The sequence below is a fragment of the Mauremys reevesii genome, linkage group 3 (genome assembly GCF_016161935.1).
Source record: "Mauremys reevesii isolate NIE-2019 linkage group 3, ASM1616193v1, whole genome shotgun sequence".
In the NCBI taxonomy this organism is placed as follows: Eukaryota; Metazoa; Chordata; order Testudines; family Geoemydidae; genus Mauremys; species Mauremys reevesii.
Genome location: NC_052625.1, coordinates 187,594,605 through 187,617,971, shown reverse-complemented (window position 1 = coordinate 187,617,971; position 23,367 = coordinate 187,594,605). Strand labels below are relative to the sequence as shown.

At 40.9% G+C, this 23,367-nt stretch overlaps 1 protein-coding gene across 10 annotated transcripts in view; it reads left to right on the top strand.

Annotated features, from left to right (window-relative positions):
• Positions 1–23,367, top strand: part of PUM2 (pumilio RNA binding family member 2) — a 122,628-nt gene that overhangs the window by 78,829 nt on the left and 20,432 nt on the right. For 7 of the 10 annotated variants that reach the window (XM_039529591.1, XM_039529586.1, XM_039529590.1 and 4 more), the window contains 3 exons: positions 15,239–15,382; positions 16,426–16,707; positions 21,959–22,195. The exons of 1 other annotated variant lie outside the window; for it this stretch is intronic. In XM_039529591.1, the coding sequence (XP_039385525.1) occupies positions 15,239–15,382; positions 16,426–16,707; positions 21,959–22,195 (663 nt within the window). The remainder of the gene's footprint in view (positions 1–15,238; positions 15,383–16,425; positions 16,708–21,958; positions 22,196–23,367) is intronic. 2 more of the 10 variants (XM_039529589.1, XM_039529588.1) reach the window with 1 other exon arrangement.

Sequence of the window (23,367 nt, the reverse complement as noted above, 5' to 3'; positions counted from 1 at the left end):
GTAGTGGTGACTTCATTTCAGCTTCTAGCTGCTCTCTCCATCTCCTGAGGTAAGGAATCACTGGAGCACTGAGTCTCTAACCTTTGTGTTCTTCGATAGAACACCTCTCAATCAGGGTCCTGCTGCCCCTCATAACAGCAAGCGATGATGCCCTGCAAGCATTGAGCCAAGTTAGAAGTGCTATAAGCAGCTTTTCAGGAGCCTCAAAGGGCAGCTTGTGCCCTGCTGCCACAAGCCACTGACCCTTATGCTCTTCCAGGACGTGGGTGTTGAGAGGGACAGGCATGTAGGGCTTCGACCCCTGCCAGAAGCTGCTTCCCGACTGTGGGAGGTTCAAACAGGAGCATGTGAATCCCCACAGAGAGAACTCCTCACAGCCTGATCAGTTGTGAGCCTTGCAAACTCCAGAGACTTCGGGTTCCAAAAAAACAAAAAATCATCCCCTTCTTAATATAACAAGTCACATTTTAGGTGGGATAAAAGTCAGGGTTTAAACCCCTTCTCCTTTGCCTTTCCATGCTGAGGAAGTCTTTGCTGGAGCTCTTGTCACAAAGTTGCATTTACAGTGCTGTGGAGAAGGCTAACTAGCGCCACCCTCGGCTTCGCTGCAGCATGCAGCCCGTCACTCCTGTAAAGCCATGCCTCAACCACCAGTTTAATGGGAATTGCATCTTTCTGGTTTTTAGACAATAGACCCTCACTCTGCCAGGGCATGGTGCTCAGGCAGGAAGGGGTCTCTCTTCCCTGCTCTATAGGCTGGCTCCACATTAAAGCATAAGCTGCACATCAAGCAGTCTGTGACCAGAACAGAGGTACATGAAGGTTACATTCCCCATGCAGCCACACCATCATGAACCTGGATTCTTCCCCCACTGTCAGACGTCACTTAGGGCACAAACAAGGCTTCACCGTTCCTGTCTGTGCTGGGCCACTGTCTAGATGTCCTCTATGTTGATAAGTCCAATAAGTTTCCCTCTCTGGGCCTGGTCTACACTGGGAAGCAATGTTCCCTTTAAACTGTGCGGCAGACCAATAGTCAATCAAGTGCCGCACACTTGATTAGCAGAGCCATGTACATCCGGTGATGTGTTCAGGTGCCCCTCTCCCCACTGCTGTGCAGAAGCATTGCTCCTGCCCTCTGCCTTGGAGCCCCTGGCCAGCTGATCCTGGGACCTGTCTTGTTGTGCAGAGCCAAGGGGGAAGGAGGGGTGCTGATGTCAGGGTATCGTCCCCCCTGCACAAGTACTCCATTTCCACAACACGAAGGAGGGGGAACAGGGCTGAGGAGCAGGATGGAGCTGCTGGCAGCTGTTGCGGTCTGAATGAGCCTTCTGGTGAGTGCCTCTCTGCTTCAAGAAGAAATGGCAGCACGAGGACGATTGTGAGGAGGACATGAACACATATGTTCCTGAAAGCACGGGTTGTGGCAATTGGGACATCGTGGTGGCAGTGGGGCTGGTTGATACAGTGGAATGCTGATTCTGGGCCTGGCAAACAAGCACAGACTGGTGGGACTGAATAGTGCTGCAGGTCTGGGATGATTCCCAGTGGCTGCAAAACTTTCGCATGCATGAGGCCACTTTCCTGGAACTCTGAGTTGCTTTCCCCCACCTTGAAGCGCAGGAATACCAAGATGAGAGCTGCCCTGACAGTTGAGAAGCGAGTGGCGATAGCCCTGTGGAAGCTTGCAACGCCTGATTGATTCCCAACTGACCAGCAGCAATTTGGAGTGGGCAAATCTACTGTGGGGACTGCTGTAATTCAAGTAGCCAATGCAATCACTGACATTCTGCTATCAGGGGTAGTGACTCTGAGAAATGTGCAGGTCATAGTGGATGGCTTTGCTGCAATGGATTTCCCTAACTGTGGTGAGACAATAGACGGAACGCATATCCCTGTCTTGGCACCAGACCACCTTACCAACCAGTACGTAAACTGCAAGGGGTACTTCTCAATGGTACTGCAAGCATTGGTGGATCACAAGGGACGTTTCACCGACATCAATGTGAGATGGCCAGGAAAGGTGCATGACACTCGCATCTTTAGGAACTCTGGGCTGTTTGAACAGCTGCAAGAAGGGACTTACTTCCCAGACCAGAAAATTACTGTGGGGGATGTTGAAATGCCAACAGTTATCCTTGGAGACCCAGCCTGCCCTTTGCTCCCATGGCTCATGAAGCCGTACACAGGCAGCCTGGACAGTAGTAGGAAGCAGTTCAACTACAGGCTGAGCAAGTGCAGAATGGTAGTAGAATGTGCCTTTGGACATTTAAAAGCTCACTGGTGCTGTTTGCTTACTAGGTTAGACCTCAGCGCAACCAATATTCCCATTGTTATTGCTGTTTGCTGTGTGCTTCAAAATATCTGAGAGAGTAAGGGGGAGACTGCACTATCCCAAATTCGACCCAGCAAGCAATTTTAGTGCTACTCCCCTTGGCGGGGAGGAGTACAGAAGTCAATTTTAAGAGCCCTTTAGATTGACAGAACTGGGTTGGTTGTGTAGACACATTCATTATAAAATGGACCTAACATGGCTAAATTCGACCTAACTCCGTAGTATAGACCAGGGCTTAGTTACTGAATGAAGTTCTGAATGGTATTAGAGAATTACTAAAATATTAACATGGGCATTAGGCAGCTGGGGGAGTAAGCAGGCATCCTTTCAGGCTCCCAGTGACATCTGTCAGGCCACTCCCACAATCAAGGTATTTGTCCTTGATTGGGTTGTCCCCAGGGCAGCATGAAAGTATGCTACTTCTCACCTGTAAACAGCCTAGGGAAATGCCCTCTGCATACACACGCGTGCATGCTTCTTTCCTGCCTGCCTCTCCTCTTTCCTCTGCCCTCTTCCTCCCCTCTTCCGCCACTGCCTCCCCCCAGCCAGACTCTTCCAGGATAGGATGCCAGTGGTTTGGCAAGGAATTCATTCCTGAGGACATCTCTAAAGACATAAAGTCAAATAAAGACTTATTAAAACCAAACTAAACTAAAAAATACTGCATAAAAACTTAGACATTTCCTAAGTTTTAGGAGACACTACTGGTTGGAATAGCAGTAGCCCCACCATAGTTACACCTTCTGATGGAGAATTCCTTCAGAAAGGTTCCACAGACCACAAGAATGAGGACACATCACATCAATTTCAAAGCCACAGCCATTCAGATCAAAAGCATTTCCTGTGTTTAGTAAAGAAACCTACTTGATGACAAGCAAGTGGCTCCTAATTTAGTGTAGTGACTACGTGGTCAGTGCTGCTTTCAAAAGATGAGCTTGGAAGCAGTGCTACACTCATGAATAGCAAGCAATTATCCATGAATAGCTGTCATCTTAAACATATTTTTGTGCATCCAAACCTACAGGTGAGGAACTGTTTGGGAAAACATCAGAGAAATTAGTAGCCGAGTTTGCAGTGAGACCTCAATCCTTGCTATCAAAGCCAGCATAGCAATCTATTGGCCCCTGTCATTGCCAAGGCTGTACAAGAAGGCACTATTTCCCTAGTAGAAGGAAGAATCTGGAGCAACAGCTTCCAAGGAAATTTAGATACATTTATTTTCAAATCAACAATCCTCAGCATGACAAAGACAAAAGGAACATTTGTGTGTGTCCAGTTCTTGTACAAATCTTGGATTTATTTCCTACACCCAGTCTAGCTGTAAGTCACAGCAAAGCTCAGATTGTACTTGATGAATGCACACCCATTCTTGAACAACATGCCCTGTCAAGAGAAACAGACATGTTCATAATTTGCCAGTTGCTGGAAAGATTCAGACCTGTAAGTTCCAAATCAAGATCTTTTTAAACCCAGTGCAGAGAATTGTGCACCTACAGGGTCAAAATAGGCATGGCTCTGGCCCTAATTTTACCACCATGGTAAAGTTTTTCAAAGATCCAAAACTTCATTTTACCAGTCTTTTTTTTGACAGCGGTCATCCATAGCCAAGTATCGCCAATGGCTAGGGTTACATGAGTTTTATCCCCAAAGTCGGATTTCTCAAAATGCGCTTCCAGAAATGCCTTCTGATAAAAAGGAACCCCATGCACCTGATATGATGCAGAATTAGGTGTCATTTCCCCATCACATCTGGATGTCCCTTCGTGGGCAGGTAAATACAACCAATATATTGACAGACAACCACCTTTCATTATCAGTGGCATGTGGGACTAGTGTCCATCAAATCTACTATGTTGTCTGACAGTGGCCAGTACCAACTGCTTCAAAAAAGGTGCAGAAAATCACCTGGTGGGCAGTTATGGTAATCAAAGGGAAAATTTCTTTTGTCTCCGCTTAGAGGCTGGCTTATGATTGAAAGAAGAATGTTTATATCCTTCCAAAATTAGAGATTAACTAAAGGTCATAACTTCTTAATGGCAATGGGAAATAATGTCCTGAACAGAGAAGAATCTACTACCTTTCAAAAATATTCGCATAAAAGATACAGAAAGAAAAGGAAGAGTTGAAATCCTCCTCCAGTCCTCTACTGACTCAAAAGGCACTTTGGACTTGATAGACAGCCAAGGAACCTTCCACTTACAGACGAGACCAGACCTTTTCAAAGCCAGGATTCTCCATTAGCTGTATTGACATTTTGATATCCAGGCAGAACTCAAGCAGGAAACTTTACTTGTTGATCTGGTCAAATCATGTTTCTGGTACGAGGGGAAAACAGTTTCTGCCCAAAAGAGCTTTATCTTTTTGTTAGCACTGTACCTAGCACAATGGGGCCCTGACCACTAAATGCTACAAATGAATGTAATCACAAAGTTCTGGTGATCTCAGCTACACTAGATTCATAGATTCCAAGGCCAGAAGGGGGACCACTGCGATCACCTTGCCTGGCCATACAACTTCTCATATCTTTTAGAATAACATCCAATCTTGGTTTAAAAATTGTCAGTGACCCTTGGTAAATTGTTCCCAGTGGTTCATCACTCTCACCGTTAAAAATTTCTGCCTTATTTCCAGTATGAATTTGTCTAAGTTCCAGCCTTGGATCATATTATCCCTTTGTCTGCTAGATTTGAGAGCCCGTTATTAAATATTTGTTCCCCATGTAGGTACTTCTAGATTGTAATCATGTCACTCCTTAATCTTCTCTTTGTTAAACTAAATAGATTGAGCTCCTTGAGTCTGTCATTTATAAGGCAGGTTTTCTAATCCTTTTAATCATTCTCGCGGCTCTTCTCTGATTTGTCAACATCTTTCTAGAATTGTGGACACCAGAAGTAGACACAGTATTCCTGCCATGGTTGCACCATGCCACATACAGAGGTAGAATAACCTCTCTACTCCTACTTGAGATTCCCCTGTTTTAATAACACAATCCAATGGCTGAAAGTTGAAGCTAGACACGTTCAGACTGGAAATATGGCTTTCCCAGCACTCCTAAAGATACCTCTCAAGCATGAGAAGTACACTCGCCAACTGTACCCTGTTCATCTCATTCCATCCAAAATGCCAGTGCCTTAGAGCCTCAAAGTTATTTCCAGGCAAGATGTTAAAATACTGCACTGTTTGGCATGCTAGGCATCTGGGAAACTATTTGTTGAATAAGAATTGAGGTTCCTTTTACGACGTTCCTAGTGGTGCAGTGTGCCTGTGTATTTGAGGGAGAATTTGAGCCTCATCCAAGGAAGATTTGCAAAGTCAGTTTCCATTGCTCTGCAGATGGATTCTTTGGTAGGCAAAAGCTACAGGGTTCACTCCCACATAATTCCTTAAATTACAGAGCTCTTGTGGATAACTTACTTTTCTGCCTACTCTACTTTATAATAATAAAACCTCTCTCGTGCTCACATGCTTTTGTGATTCACAGCTCACTACTTCCCATTCATGATGAAATGAGAAGAGAAGTCATGCAACAGAATGAGAAATTTCATATCTGATAATTTTATTTCTGTTAGCATCTTCTCTCCTCATTCATCCCACCTTGGTAATCTGGTAAATATATGGAATATAATTTGTAACAAATTGAGGTTTTTTTCCCCTAAAGGGAGATTTAAACATTTTAATTATCCTTAAGGCAATTATATAGCAAGTTGTCCTAATGGTGGTAATCAGTTGCTGAAGTGTTTCTACAACTTTGGAAGAATTCTGGTGGCCTGAGCTTAAGGGTGGGGCTTTAGTCCTGGAGCCTCCAGCAATAACATTGGATTGCTTCCAAATTCTACTAATGTATTACTCCATTAGTGATAAAAGAGGAGATAAGCTACTAAAAGAAAATGATCAGGTAAGCAAATTCTGTCTACAGATAGAATTTAGCCTAAGATGTTAAACCCCGTGGGCCCGGTTTGCAAAGTTATTCATGCGTAATAACATTCGCACATCCATCTGTGAATACATTCAGTGCATTCAGGCTCCAATATCTGCAGCTATGTGATCACATATAAAACCAGTTACCTGATTTGTGTTAACATACCCAGGGTATTTGCACATAAATGAGGTGCACACATTAGCATGTGCTTAATTTGTCAATACTGGCCCTATAAGTTCTTAATACAACGTAGCAGCAGCTAACTACATCCGAGCCTCTTTAACTGGATCTGCTCTAGCTTTATTGAGCAACACTCAAGCTATAATGGATCTTCTTCAAAGGAGAGAAAAGAAAGGGATATTTTACAAGGGGTTTTTTAGTCCCTGATAGAGTTCTGGAAGGTTGGAAACTCTGTTTCAGAGACCATATTTGAACACACACATGCATAAAAAAAACTTCACTTTAATGCAGTCTTTTTTAAAGAGGTGTTTTATTCAGTTTTGTATTCAGAACAGCTTTCGTGTTAAACTCATTAGTTTAGTTTAATTATGAAGTGTGATGTGGTTTCTAGTAGCGCTGTTATTGTTTCAACTGTTTCCACACGGAACACTTATAAAAAAATTATCTTTGACATCTAAATCTCACAACATGGAAGCACAATGTACAAAACCTACCATCCAGAATACAAAATGAAGCAATTCAAAGACCAAGTTACTTTTTAGTTGTTCAGTAATTTTTACTATTTTTATTTGTATTAGACTTGAAAAAAAAATACATCTAGTGAAAATATTAGTTCTGTTTGAAACCACCAAAGCCAAGAGAGTTTGGGGTTCAATCTGTACAATTACCTTAGCTCAGTCTGCTTATTTTAGTGTGTAGACAATATAACTCAGTATCAGGAAATCTAAAAAGGATAAAAATGGGACAGTCTCGGATGTGGTGCATTCACAGGGTAAAGTCTGACAGTGGTCTCAACTTCATTACATCATGATTAATGCAATGTCATCTGTCAGTAAAACTAGCATCACCCATGGTCTGATCATGGATGGCACGTCCAATCTTGACTGAATTATCAAAATCTCCCTCGTTGACTCATCTGTCCTTGTTTTAGTACAGGTCTGCTGCTGGTGACTTGGTGCAGCATGAGCCTTGGTAGTGTTCAGATGGCCGGGGTGGAGGAAGACTGTTTTTGCATCTAATATTAGACGCTTTACCTTATCCCAGAGACTCAGACCATCAGTCAAATTCAAATAGTACACAAGGTCCTGGTTAAAGTGCATGTGTGAATCCTAGTAAGCATATAGACTATACATGGCACTACAATCAGACTCAGCAAAGGGAGGTTGTACTGTTCATGTTATGGTAGTGCTCTGAAGTTAAAATCTGCTAGATGAGGTATATACATATAGAAGAATGAGAGTCACTACTCTGAAGAGCTTGTATTTCAGTTGGGACAAGATGCAACTAGTTGGTATAACACACAATTGGAAGGAATAGGGAAGGGAGTAAGAATAAAGAACACGCCATTACTTTGACTCCCTATGTGCATAACTTGATCAGCAATTTTAAACATTTGTCTAAGTTATAGGATATAGATAATAGCTATCATACGTTTCCAATGGCCATTTGTTTTTCCGTTGTCAGTTTCCATAGGTATAATGGTAGAGATGGGGCTTGAGGAATTTGAAAGAGGACATTGTGGTGGGATGGGGTGGCCCATTCTTAAGACAGTGTGGAAGAAAACACAAAGATGGTTGTGGCAGAAGGTTTGCAGCAGTGGCAAAGTGACAGGCAAGTAGATTATGAGGAAATGACTGAGTAGTGAAAGACAAGCTTGAATTTGATGTGAGGAAAGAGGAGCTAGTTTAGGGGTTAAAAGGGTGTTGGATTACATGGTCAGAACAACAAATGAGTTGGAAGTTGGGATAGGTGAATCAATGGCTTTGGCCAAGATGGTCAGGGATACAACCCCATGCTCTGGGTGTCCCTAAGCCTCTGTTTGCCAGAAGCTGGGACTGGACAATGGGATGATAATTGCCCTATTCTTTTCTTACCCTCTGAAGTGTCTGTCAGAGGAATTGGTCTGACCCAGTATGGCCATTCTTATGACAGGAGCAAAAAGAAGAGAAGGTTGCAGTAATCAAGAACAGGGATGAGGAGGGCTTGGTTGAGCATTTTAGCTTAGAATGCAGAAACAAAAGGGTGGATCTTGGACATGTTGAGAAGGAAGCAGCAACAAGATTTAGACGTATCCTAGATGCGTAGATCAAGGTTGAAAGCGTGGAATCTAAAATGACCTCCAAATTATGAGAGAATGCAGGGTGATGGTGTGAACAGTGATTGAAAAAGAAGTGGTGGAGGATTTAGGAGGGAAGACAAGTCAGATTTAGTGATGTTACATTTAAATTGACAGTAAGACATTCAGGAGGAGATGATACGTTGTGGTATGGGACTGGATGGAAGGAGACAGGACAATAGATTTTTCCTGTTGTACGTGTAAAGATTGCAGTTGAAGCTATGTAATCAACTAGAGAAATGATGTAGAGATAGGAGGGAGTAGGCCTAGGCAGAGCACTGTAGCTTCCCTGATTAGAGTGAGAGAGGAAAGGATGAGTAACGCCATAAAAAATGCTGATAAAATTACTAGATAGGAGGAGAAATGGAAGATGGAGTTACAAAAACCAAGAGAACAGATTTCAAGAAAGGGGGCGGGTATGATCATCACTTTCCATTATGCTTTTGAAAGCACTGAAGACTAAGGATGAAGTAGAAGCCATGAGCTTCAGGTGAAAAGTCTTTGGCCTTTGTGGAAGCAGTTTCAGTGGAGTTCAGAGTGGGTAAGCCAGACTGCAGGGGAATCAGAGGGTGCAGAGGAACTTGAGGCAGCAGTTGTAGATGGCACTTTTGTGTTCAGAGGATTGAAGATGGTGTTAGAGAAGCAGCTTTTATTTTACAGATGAGGAAACCACAGTGTGCTTGTATTGTGAAGGCAGTGCGCTGGGAGTGAGGGGGTCTAGTTGAGGAGAAAGATGAATAGGCGCAACAAAGATCATGATGCGAGAGAGCATGTGGTCACTGGAACAGGTCAGGGGAGAGGTTAGAGGAGGAGAGCAGGCAAGGAACCACAGATCTGTGACAGAAGGAGGGAGAGAAGTGATAGGTGGGAGGCCATGTTGAATCTTATCAATTTCTCTCTGGCCTAAGTCTGCAAGGTCCTGTGTGAAGAGGGAAAGGGGGTCTGGGAGGGTTAGTTTGAATCCTCTTTCTGTGAGGTTTCATTTTTCACTAATGAAATCTGATGCAGGGTGGTCTTGATGTCAAGGCAGGAGGGAATACAGTTTACATAGTGTCTCATTCTAAGGTTCTAAATGTACTTAACAGGATCTTCTTAGCAATTTAGTCACTGGGGCCCTGTTCCTTATGTTTGAGGAGATTGAGTGGGTAATGCTGAGGACTTTTATTGGTGGAGATCATTTATGCATCACAAAAAGGGGGGGGGAGGTGCTAACTGCCAGCAGATCTCAAATAGGTCCCTAGTCCAGGCCTTGCTCAGGAAACAGTCTCTTGACACTAATGCCCTAGCCAATTATCGCTCATGAGCAACCTGCCAGAGGTCATGGATAAGATAGGTTTCAGAGTAGTAGCCGTGTTAGTCTATATCCGTAGAAAGAACAGGATTACTTGTGGCACCTTAGAGACTAACAAATTTATTTGAGCATAAGCTTTCGTGGGCTATAGCCGGATGCATAGAATGGAACATATAAGAAGAGAGAGTGTGTGTGTGTGTGAAGATGCCATACCAACTCTAAGAGGCTAATTAATTAAGATGACCTGTGTCAACTGTCTGTAATTGACCATCTAGATTATCACTACAAAAGTTTTTTTCCTGCTGATAACAGGTCATCTTAATTAATTTGCCTCTTATAGCTGGTATGGCATCTTCTCTGTGTGTGTGTGTGTGTGTGTACACAGATGCCACACAGCTATAAGAGGCAAATTAATTAAGATGACCTGTTATCAGCAGGAAAAAAACTTTTGTAGTGATAATCAAGATGGTCAATTACAGACAGTTGACACAGGTCATCTTAATTAATTAGCCTCTTAGAGTTGGTATGGCATCTTCTCTGTATGTGTATATATACTCTTCTTATATGTTCCATTCTATGCATCTGATGAAGTGGGCTGTAGCCCACGAAAGCTTATGCTCAAATTTTTTAGTCTCTAAGGTGCCACAAGTACTCCTGTTCTTTTTATGGGTAAGATAGTGACAAGCAAATACCAACAGCATCTGGAATCCTCCTGTTCCTTAGACATCTCCAGTCTGTTTTCACACCTGGACATGGTTCAGAAACAACACATGGTGGTCAACAATTTTAGTGAATCTGAAATAAAAAGTAGTTTTTGAGCTCTGATATTAACACATTGCATTACTCCAAGTTTGTGTAACCATAGAACCTCCTTTCCCTGCACACTCTCCTTTCCTCTCTCCCCCCCCCCCCTTTGCTTGGGAAAAATACATATACAGGTATTGTGAGCCTGAAACCATCTAGAGAGCTGTGACTGTTTAGATGCTCATGTGGGGTATGTGCCCGTAGCCTCAGCAGTCACCGCTTTAGATGTTTCTCTGTTATGGCATCACTTCAGGAGTATGGATATGCAAAGACAATAGACTCAAATAAACAGAAGTACTGGTAAGTAACTTTTTCCCTTTCTAGTTCTGAAAAAATAGATTTATTGTGGCATACCAGTAATCAATTAAAAGTCCATCATGCTTGAATTTATTGGAAGACGTGTAAATAAAAGGGAGGTGAAAATACTGATAGTTGGATCATTATTACATCATTATGTTTGTAATAAGTGTGTATAGTAACAGATTGTGAGGAGTGTTTTTCTTCTGGGCATTTTATATCACGTATCTTCTAATATTCTATTCTGCATTCTTTACAGAACTTCACTAAAGCTGAGTGCTGTCAGAAAGCCTCACCCTTTTCTAGCATATGAAAGTAGCTGTCTTAGTGGTGAAGTCTGTGGCAGCACGGCAGTTTTATAGGTGGAGCTGGCAGCACAGGCTATAGTTAAGGTTGTCTAACACTTTACATTATACAACCCTGTTTTCAGTTGCTTATAACTTTTGCCAAATTGTAACTGTTCAGGCTTGAAATTTTCCATGCTGGGTGTTTGCCTCAAGTTGAATGTTTTTAAATTTTCAGCAAAAACAGTTCCACCAGTTCTAAGAATGAGGCTAGGGGGAAATGCATTGTTTTGCCAATGTTTTTGAAAAAAGTTTTGCTACTGGTTAGTTGAAAAACTGTAGTGCTTCCTTGGCTTGAAACGGATGCAAAATTTGGCAGGAGGTACCTTCTGCTGCCCCCATGAAAATCTGACCAAACTTAATTGAATTATAGGCCTCTGAAAATTGCTGTTTGCACATGCCTAATGCAGGCTTGTAAGAGTTGGCATTAAAATTCTCCAAAGATTCCAGGGGCACTGAGCATGCACTAGTCCACAGCTTCAGGAGCTGAACAGGACTTCCCTTCCTGGGCGTTTGGGACTGTACTGGCACTAGGCACTGGAACTGAGAGCAGGGAGACTCTTTCCTATGCTTTCAGTGCTCACTCTGCTGTCTGTCATTGTGGAAGAGGAGGAGGAAGCAGCCTGAGTGGAATGCATAAGGGGTGGGGACAGTGACATGCTGCAGGCAATAGGAGCAGAGATGGACACAGCAGAAGGGTTTATAACCTCTACAGCACATTCCCCTCTATAGCCTTGAATTGAACCTAGGGCTCTAGAGTTTCATCATTTTTTTTTTTGCTGTCTAGCCATTCACTGTGGGAACCCACTTGCAAAGTCTCTCTCTTGTAAGTCTGGTACAGACTTATTCAGGGTTGCTCTTATAGCTCCAGTGGAGGAGATATATGCTGAAATCTGATCATCCTCATGGGGGTTGATGGGGTTCCACATGATGGAATTTGTTTTTCAGTTTGCTTTTTAAATGCTTAAGAAATGAGATTTTTAAGAAAACTATCTCAAAAGAGTATCAAGGTTGCAAAGTCAAGCACTCGTATTAGGAAATCCAAGAATTAAGATTGCCTGTGCAACTTTATTCAGCTTCTTTATGCCACCTTCAATTTGCAGTCTTTACTTACATGCTCACATTGTTTTTTCCCATCACAGGTTCTGTGTTAATCAGTGCACAGGCTGGACCTGCTCTGGGAATGAATTGAGGATAGGGTGAATGTGGCTGTAGTCAATAGGATCCTTGTATTATTTTTGTTACGGAAGTTGAAAGGTGTGGAGTGAATGAAACAGGGGACTGCAGGAAGAGAGAGGATGCTACTGTGATTAGGCAGTTGACTACCGTGCTGAAGATTTGGATTTTATCCCTGGTACTGCATGTTGCTGGTCAAGTGACAAACTAAACTTCACAGGTGGCCTCTAATTGTTTGTTCCTCATCTTCTGGGTACCTGACTTGAGATCCTGAGGTCAGATTTACAGAAGTGCTGAGCACTCACTAGTAAAGCTGAAGTTGGTTGGACCTGTGCTTTGAACATACCAGGAGTTGTAAAAATGTGAAGTACTCTGAAAAAATCAGGCCTTAGACATCTCATGCTGAGTATCCAACATTAGTTGGACACATGACAGTGGGACCTCACTTCCCATGAGTGTTGTCAAGATAAATTCATTAATGTTTGTGAAGTACTCAGATACTACAGAGAGGAATATTGCAGAAATATCCATACACAGACTGCTGATTATGTGTTCAATACAGAGTTTGAATGGGGGTATGTTAAGTAAAGCCTGAGACAACACATTTGATGAAAAGAATTAAAAACCTGAATGGCTACCCTTCTGAGGAACACCATCTATCCTGTGCACTGAATGAGACAGGGATCCTGTGGAAATACAGTATGTGATCATGTAAATTAAGGTTGCACAGGTAAACTTAATTCTGGCATTTCTTAACTTTAAAGTGCTTGATTTTTTTTTCAAACCTTTGCAATACTTTAGCATTATTTTAATGCAATAGTATATATCAGAGATGAGGTGCAACTGCCAGATCTTGGGGCTTTAGACTTGCGGGAATGGGAGGTCTTAAGACTACAGCTCCATGGGAGGTGCCTGCCAGGGGTTGGGGCTGAAGTCCCAAACTCCTCCTCCCCACTGGGCAGAAGCCAGAGGCGGGATATTGCCCCCTTCTGATTTTTGCCAGTGTTTGCTGGCTGTGCTTGGTCATGTGGTGCCGTTGGGCCCCCTCCCTGCATGGCAGCCGGCAAGCTGGGAGCTGTGGCCCTAGGGAGAGGCAGCCGCAAGCAGCTGGGAGCTGCAGGAAGAGATGCTGCTTTTGCTACTGCCTCTCCCTGAAAAGCTAAAGCAGAGGCCCCTCTCTGCAGCTCGCAGCTGTTTTGCCACTGCCTCTCCATGCAAAGCTAACATCCGGGAGCTGCAGAGAGGTGTCGTTGAGGGTAAAGAGTGGGGGCATGCTGGGGGTTGTGACTCACTGTTGAGGGGGGTCTTTAAATTGTGTCGTCGTCCCCCCCCCCCCCTTCTCAACAAGCATCAGTCATCTTTGGCTGAAGTGCCGAGCACCCTCTTCCCCCCACCCCCACCCCCCCGCAGGGCAGAAGCCCTGAACTCTCCTCTGAGTCTGGTAGGTAGATAATGTGGGAGGGGGGCAGGGGGAGATTCTGCAAGCCGCACTTTAACTGTACAAGAGCCATAGTTTGGCCGCCCCAGTTATATGTATTTGAAGTTGCTTGCCTGTAGGGGGAGCATACAGAATGATCACCTTGATTTTACTTGTTTAAATACATACCTAGATAAATCTAAGCAGTTGCTTTTATTTTTTGTGTCTTACCCTTTCCCTTTCTGGAATTTTATATCGTTCCCCCCTTTTCCATTTCTGAGGCCTTTATTCATATCAGGTACTTTGTAGTGGACACAAGTTCATCTATATCTGTATGTTCCTGTCCGTGCATTTTGGTTTGGTGAGAGAGAGAAAAAGAGAGAGGGGTTTTCCTAGCCATGCTCTCCTTTACATGCTTCCTTTTTGTTCTTGCTTAGTCTCCTTTTTTGTGTCCCTTCCTTCTCTGTTCTGCTTTCATTTTGAGCCTGTTTTGTTTTCTCTCTCCCCTCACCCAACCCTCAAAATTCCAGAATGAAACTGACATAAACTTAATCAGTTTCATTTGTAGGACAAAATATTTTCTGTGAGTTTCAAAGTGAAACTGACTTAATTTTAATATTCTCACCTGTACTGCTGCAGGAACAGTCCTCCCCCAAAATATTTTTTGTGGGTCGATTTTAAATGTGGTTTTGCCTGGAAATGCAAGAAACTCTCAATCCCACTCCTAATTTAACTTAAGTGGTATGAATGTGTGTGGTGATGGGGGCGAGGTGGTTTTTTTGGTTTTTTTGTTTTGTTTTGTTTTTTTTAAGGTTTCTCTATATATTTACTTACACACAACTAATGGTAGAATGGAAGAAATAGAAAATATATTAAGTATAAGAAGAAATGGATTAGAAGTTCCACTCAACTATGGCAAATTATGTTGCTCTTTAAACCCTGGAATCAGAAATCCGCTTATTAACATTGAAAGTAAAAAATAGTGCTTCTAAACTTCAGTGTCACATAGGAAAAATGATTTTTAAAGAGAATCGATATTTCAGAATAAAAAAAACAATTTAGGGAAGCTCAAGTTCTTGCACTACTTTGGGATGTACAGTATTAAAGCTTCCCAGTTTCACTGACATTTTTCCAGTGTAAATGTACATATACATAAAAAATATTTTCAAAATGGTTTTCTAGATGTTTAGCTCAACCTGAGATCTAGTTGACATTTAGGGAATATTGAAAAAATACTGCCTTCTGGGTTTGTTCATTGGCATATAATTCTCCAAGGAGAGGAGAGATGTTGACCTCTGCTTTTTCCCCAAAAAAACCCACAAATGTTTTACTAGTAAACATTTTTTTTGTATTGTCTAGGCTATCAAGTACTAGCCCCTACTGCCTATTATGATCAGACTGGTGCCTTAGTAGTAGGCCCTGGAGCAAGAACTGGCCTTGGAGCACCAGTCAGATTGGTGGCCTCAACTCCTGTTATAATTAGTTCTGCAGCAGCACAAGCAGGTAAGTATTAGACCCGCCACACATTTTTTCCAAGTTTTATATTAAAACTTCTCACTCTAATCTTTGCTGAGGAATATTCAGTATTAATTATGGTTCTTACTCTATGTAAACCCTGCAAAGATTGCTGCTTCTGAAAGATATACCATACATGCTCTCCTTCCTTTTTCCTCTCATGCCTTCCCCCATACAGGCACACCCCTGCAAATAGGGCTGCTTCTCAAAGGTATAGCATCCCTCCCTTTTTTTCCCTCACCCCTTTCCTCATACACATGCAGGCACGTCCCTGCAAACATTGCTGCTTCTAAAAGAGTGCATTCTCTCCTTCCCCTCTCCCCACGCATATACATGCACTTCCCATCAGTCTCTAAAAGGATGCTTTCCCTAGGGAAGCACCATTTCATTGCTTCGGCCTGGCAGAAGGTTATGGATTGCCCTGAGGCCTCATAGAGAAAGCAGCAAGGATTAAAATGGTACAGTGGATAACAGGAAGAAAGGGAGAACTTAATATGATATCAAAAGGTTCTGGTTCTATTTTCTACCCTTCATTAGTTGTAGGGTCTGGTGCTCTTATTTGTTTAGTACATCGTAACTCCTGGCACCAGATGGACAAAAAGAACTTGTAGAAAATCTCAGAAAATAAGACTGTTGGCCCTCTCCAGCTGCTTATTTTTATCCACAGCTCATTTTTGAGAGTTGCAGATGAAGTCATCTTTCAATTTATGTTAGTTACAACTCTGCTATCATAACCTTGATTACCAAAATCCCGTTCTGCACACAGTCATGTCTACACTGAAAATTTTCTGAATTGCATTGACAGTTTCCCACAGCCTCAATTATCCAAAAATAGAATTGTCTTAATTTTTTTCCTTGGATAATCAAGATTGTATAGTATTGCAAAGTATATTTTAGTCCTTAATTTAAGGTGTACATATCTACTTCTTTGGGAGGGATCCATGAGCATAAGATTAGATCTGAATAGTCCATTTGCAAGGTCAAAATGTTTTAGAGAGCCATTATGATGATTGAAAACATGTGTCTTACAGCTGCAGCAGCTTCAGCTGGAGGAACAGCAAACAATCTCGCGGGAGCCACGAACGGTCTATTTCGGCCACTTGGTGCCCAACCACAACAGCCGCAGCAGCAAACAAATAGTAGTCTACAATCTAATTCATTTTATGGCAGTAATTCTTTGACCAATAACTCCCAGAGCAGTTCCCTTTTTTCACATGGTCCTGGCCAACCAGGAAGTACATCTCTTGGCTTTGGAAGTAGCAGCTCCTTAGGAGCAGCTATCGGCTCTGCACTTGGTGGATTTGGCTCATCAGGTAGGTTCTTTAATATAGTGAGGAGATATTATGAGATTTATGCTTTAAGGAAAAAATACATGACTCTTGTATCCACACACATTTCCAGATAGAACTTGAAAAATAGGTTAATTCAGGTTTAAAACAAAAATAGCCACATAATCTAGAGAGAAGAGTAAGAGGCTATCTGTATAAGAAGCAACTTGTTCTCTTAATAAATTAATTATAAAAAAAATACACCTCAGTCATAAACCTCTCCAAAAATAATTACTTTCCTATAATAAGCACTGTACACTGGTCTAGAATGTTCTTGTGTGTGTTTATTTCTCAGGCAATCCTGCATTTTGTGATTTTAAAAATATTATAAAATTTGATTAGCCCATCACTTTTGAGGTGTAACTTGCTTTTTATGTCTTCCAAAAATTTTTTAAATGATTTAAAAAGTATTGATTGAAATAGTATTTTACACACACGCACACAGAGATATGACCAAATGTTGTGCTCATCCTTAAATGATATTGTAAAGGGCATTAGGCTGTGATTCTGCAAAGAGTTACTCCAATTAGTAGTCTCATAGTCTTCATTTGGATTGCTCTGATAAGTATAGTTAAGCATGCCTGAAATTCTGGGCAGGATTGTGTCCTTAATCATTATCATAGATGTCCCAAAATGGAGTTGTCTGTGTTTTGAAAAACATTATATGACATATAGCCATAGTGGTCTTGATTTTTTTTTTAATTGTAGTAGAAACTTGACACACACTCTTTTTATTCACATAAGAACACATGGAAAGGTAGCTTTTCCTGTTAAAATCATTTGTTCATAAACTCTACAAGCTGGAAACTGAACCATCTTTGCAGAAAATCTCTTCCTCAGCTATATACATCCATTAGTCATTAGTTACTTATGGCACTGGGTTGCTTACTAAGGTTATTTTAGAAAAATAACATCAGTAGAACACACTAACAATTGCATGTGCTTTGCTAATGAATAAATATTGGGGCAAAATTTTGAGCTTACACACTTCGACAGTAATCTTTTAAGTATGGCATATATACAGGTTGTCTCAACATTGTTTTGCACTAAAGAATATGAATAACATTCATTTGTGATAAAACTTCTAAAGCTAGGAAATCCAGATTCAAAGCTTACACTCTGGCCTTTATGCCAATTTTGGGGGAATTAAGAGCACCCAAATATGACCCCTTTATTAAAAAAAAACTAGAAGAGTATTCAGTTGTGTTCTCAAATAATCTCAAGCAGTGTTGATGCAGATGGGCCTTATTTACAAAGTAATTGTGCATTCCAATTTCTGAATTTTTAAATGTAGATTTCTCTGCTGAACCACTCTGTAATCTTTCTGTGTAATGTTAAACAACAGCCCTGTTCTGCTTCAGATTTGATTGCACTTTATTGGCTGATGAAGTGAATCGTATGTGTATATATATTTTTAATTTATAAGATATAAACCCTATAGGAAATCTCTAAACGTAGAATATTTTTAAATGCACAACTTGTTGAGCAGCAGCATAAAAAAGACAACCCCACAACTTAAATAAATGTCAACCATGTATTGGCCCACCACTGAGGCAAAAATTGCCCTTCCAGCATTTCTTGAAAGTCAAAGATTGAGCCCTCGTTCGTATAGAAGTCGGTACCTTGGCCACAGCCCCCAGATGCTGAAATCTCTCAATCATTACTCCAGCTGACTTTACTGACAGGGCAGCCCTTCATGAGGAGAAAAACAGTCGGTGTTTTGTATTTTGAGAAGTATAGTGGAACCCTTAGGATGAGTTGCTACCTAAAACTAATATATTCAGGTGCCCTTGTGCCAAGTATAGTTGATACCTACCAAACCACAGCCTTTTTTAAAAGCTATATAGTTGCTGATAAAAATACTAATTATAACAGCTTTGATAACTGAACTTTACAACTCCTTCCGTGTAAATTGATGTTAATGCATACTTGGCACAAATTCAAGGGGAATTTGCTTAATAGTTGACTTGACAGAGCTGCTCTCTCTGGCTCCACTCAGTGCCTTTCAAGACCTGGGTACTAATTAAATGGGAAGAATTAAGACTGACAGGCAAAAACGTAGTCTTCCCTGTAAAAATAAAAAATTTAAACAAAATCTAATTAAGCACTCCAAAATAAATCTCTGGTAAACCTAATATCCTAACTGACTGGCTGGGAAACAAAGTAGCGCAAACAGAGTCAGGCATGCTTGTGATGACTATGAATTGTACTACTCTGCTCTTGTATACAAGTTACACACACAAACTTACATTAAAAGAACTTTGTTAAGGATGCAGAGTCAAGCACTTAGGAAATGCTCAGTATTAAGGTTGCTCATGCACCCTTAATTTGGCCCTGTTGTGCACATGCATTATGCTACAATTTTAATTACATGATCATGATCTGTTTATTCCACAGGACCCCTACCTTAGTCAGTGCACTAGATGGACCTGCTTTGGGGGATGAATCAAGGTTGTATAGTGAGGGAGTGTCTGTACAACACTTCTACAATAATTGAAGAAGTTGAAAAATGTGTAGTGAGGCAGAGGAATGCAGGAAGAGAAACCATGGTTTCATGGTGAAGGCAGTTGAATGCTGCCCTGGAGAATTGGGTTCTATTCCTGCATTTGCCACAGAGATCCTGTGTGATACTGGGCAAGTTACTTAAATCAAACTTTTCAAAGGTGGTCATTAATTGTGTTCCTCAGTTTGTTGGTGCTGGACTTGAGACTTTGGGGTCTGATTTGCAGAAATGCTGAGCACTCTCAGCTGCAACTGAAGTCTTTGAGGTAATACACCCACTCATCTCTCAGAACAATTGTGAAGATAAATTCATTAATTTTGTGAAGCACTCAGATACTATAATGAGAAATGCCACAGAAAAATCAATGTGGAAATTGTGTGTAGTAAATAAGATATGGGTTCACCTATTGAACAGTAAGAGGAAAACAAAATATTGAATAGCTAATCATTAAGACATCTCTATGCACTGAAAAGGGTAGTGGAAAAAAATAGTATGTAATCATGTAATTAAAGATTGTATTGTAATGCATACTCCCAAGGGGGCCACATTAGGCAACCTTAATTCTGGCATTTCCTGACTTGTGAGTTCTTGCACTTGCAACCTTAATAACATTCTTTTAATGTAGTTCTTTGTATGCAATTTCTTAGTTTTTAAAAAGGTCATCTAAAAAAACAAAATTCAATCATATCGCATCAAGTAGACACCCATATCGTTCATCAGCAGGGTTGGTACCTTTAGACCCATTCTCCACTCCTCACACTTCTCGTCCCAAGTTTCTTAATCTCCCCCAGCTCCTTATATCCAGTGCCCGTGCCCAGCCAGTCCCATTCTGTGCCCCACCCCCCATCATCCCCTAGCTCCTTGTCTGATATGTTTCTGTCCCTGGGCTCCTTTTCTAGTGTCAGTGTCTTGTCTCTGCCCCCTAGTTCCTTGTCCCAGTCTCCACATTGGCATCTACTCTGATCTCAGGCCTCCTTTGAGTTTTTCTCCTTGCCCAATGAGCTCCCAGTCTTGTCCCATTCAGTTCCTGGACCCGTCAGCAGGAGACAATAAGAGCACAGAAGAGACTGTCTCCATACTATCAGTTCTGGTGTCCAGCCCTGGCACAGCATGCAACATCCCAGAGCTGCAGTTGCACAGAAAGTCCTGCTTAGTCTTGGGGGAGGGGATATGCCTAGCGTAGACTTTTTGGAGATTTTAGCTGACACTGTAGTCTCTACTGAGCATATGCAAACTATTTTTTTCCTCCAAAGGCTTATAATTTGAACAGATCTGGACAATTTTTACAGGGACAGCAAAAGGCTCATCCCTGACACAAAGGCCACCCCTCGCCAAATTTAAAGTTTCTGCTCCAAACCATGGGGATACTAGAGCTTCTTAAAAGTTGCCAGAATTAACATAAGTAAAACTTATTCTTCACTAACCCCAGTCCCTCTCAAATGGCTGAACTGTTCTGAATGAAATTTTCCAAAAAATTCAGTTTGAGGCAGGAATGCAGCAAGGAAAATTTCAGCCCAAATGGTTAAACTTAAAAGCAACTGAAAAACAGGATCTTGTAATAATACATGGTGCTACCAGTCCTAGAAAGTGTCAAGCAACCTTAATAGTAGGCAGTGCTACCAGCCCCACTTATTATTTATACATATGTCAGAGCTTAAAACTTCAGCTTTGATCCTGTCCTTTTTAAACTGACATAAAAATCAATTTGCAAAAGTGAGTTCAAGATTACTTTTGGAAATGCAGCAGCCTTAGTTATATTCTCCAGTGTGCAAGAAATGTTCCAAAATTAAAACAGGAACTCTGTTTTAACATTCACTATTACATAACATTATCAAATTTTTTTAGTTTGTAAAATAGTGATTCGTATGTATCCCTTAATTTATCCTAGAATGGTCATCAGCCTGCAGATAATACTGGCCAATATACCACTCCTTCACTAATACAATTTAGCCTAAGCTTCTGGTCCATAATTTACTTTTAAGCAAGGCCACAATAGTATTTAAAGCTGTACCCAATTCCTCACCTTATTTTGTTTATCCCACCCTGTGCTCTGCTTCTCTTCTTTTCAGCTTATACCCCTTTATGATCTTCATCCAAAATATTCTCTTTGAAAACCAACAATTCTCTCAGGGAATTTGAAAACTGACTCGAGCAGAATTACTTTCTTAGAGTGGCCAGTTGGTTTCCACAGTTCTAAGAGGTGTATGACAAAGAAGAGACGTTTAGTAGCAGCTGGGACAAGAGTGAAGGAGATTGATTACTTTATTTTCTCAGCTTTTAAGCAAATACTTGTATTTTATCCAGCCTGTTTCCTGAAACCAAGTGGCACCAACTTGAATTATTTCCTGTGGATAATTTTTTTTTGCAGATATTGATGGCAATATTTTCAGCATCACTGAATCATATAAAGCATAGTGTAGGAAATTCCTGACTACTGGTCCCAAAGCCTGAAGCCAGGACACTAAAACATAGTACTAAAATATACCAGTAAAAAGTCTGAAGTGAAATGTCAAAAAAGATTTGGGCATTGAGTAAAATACTTCCTTATCTGTGGTATGTTTATACCCGTTTGTGATTTATTCAAAAGCATGTACGGTTATCACAGTAATTGTCTTTATCATAACAATTGTTATAGTTATTGTGATCACATCTGTTATTGCCCAGCTGTAATTGGGGATAGGTTTTATTCAGTTGACACTGTATGTAATTAGGGTTTTTTTATTTCTTCTTCAGTTGGCAGTTCTGCAAGTAGTAGTGCCACAAGGAGAGATTCTCTATCTACTAGCTCTGACTTGTACAAAAGATCTAGTAGCAGCCTAGCACCCATAGGGCAGCCATTTTACAATAGTCTGGGATTTTCCTCCTCTCCAAGTCCAATAGGCATGCCTCTGCCAAGCCAAACTCCAGGACATTCACTTACGCCACCGCCATCACTTTCATCACATGGATCCTCATCCAGTTTGCATTTAGGTAAAAACAAAAACAAAAACCCTTTTTGTTTGTATGTGTGTATGTATTTCTATATGTGTAAAATATTGTATGTTGCATAAAAGATGTCACGCTATCTTTGCTGTCAAATAGTTTTTAATTAAATGGCCCAGTTCTGAAAGTTGCAGAGTGCACTCAAACTCTCATTGATGTGACAGTGGAGAGCGCACAGCATCTTGCAGTATGGAGCCAACAATTGATTTTCTACCACTCTTTAGATCTGAAAAGTAGAAAGGAAGGTCTGATGCCCAGTAAGACAACTCAGTTTTTGTAGTATATATTCCTTTCTACTATGTTCAACAGGCAAAAGTGTATTATTCTTATTTGTGATTTGAGTGTACTACTTATGTTTATCGAGGACCCTTTAATATGAGCAAATTTATTGTTTGATAGTGAAATAACTTTCACTATCACCTGATATACTAATGTTAGGAGAAAAACTTGAGCAAAGCTCACAATATTGAATGTATTGAAGGATCATTTTGATCAATTAGTCTGCTGTCTGGAGGTCAGCTACTTTGCCAGTACATCAAGGATTATCACCAAGTAGATGAAGAAAATCAAGTGGTTATAAATCCATAATGCATTCTTTCTGTGGTGCCCTTCTGTATTATTTTCACATTCTAAAAATATTTGATCCCGTCAGAACGTGTGGTGGCTTGATCTTAAAACCACAAACACCACACTTATCCAAACCCACAAATAGGTATATATGTGGAAGATCATGTGTTTAATTCAGGGTTACGTCATAAAACCTTTTCCTCTTTTTTGCTGTAAATTTTTGTGGTTTTCTACATTTGGATGCATGATTGCACATAACTATTAGAATGAATTTCACTTGGCCCCATTGACTACTATACACTGTCATCCATCCATGCAGGTAGTAGACAATTTAATCCTTGTACACTTTTATATTTTTGTACAAATTAAAACAGGAAGAAATGAGAACTGATGCTCTAGGGAAATAGAAATTTCTTGAAGCAAGAAATATATGTGGTATTTGTATTCATGTTAAGCATAATTGAAATGTACAATACAGTTACAATTTAGTGTCCCCCTTTAGTATGACTTTATGGTTATATACTGACTTCTCTAAATAAAAAATGGGTAAGGGGACATTTTAGCAAACTTGATTTATTTATTTTTTAACCTTT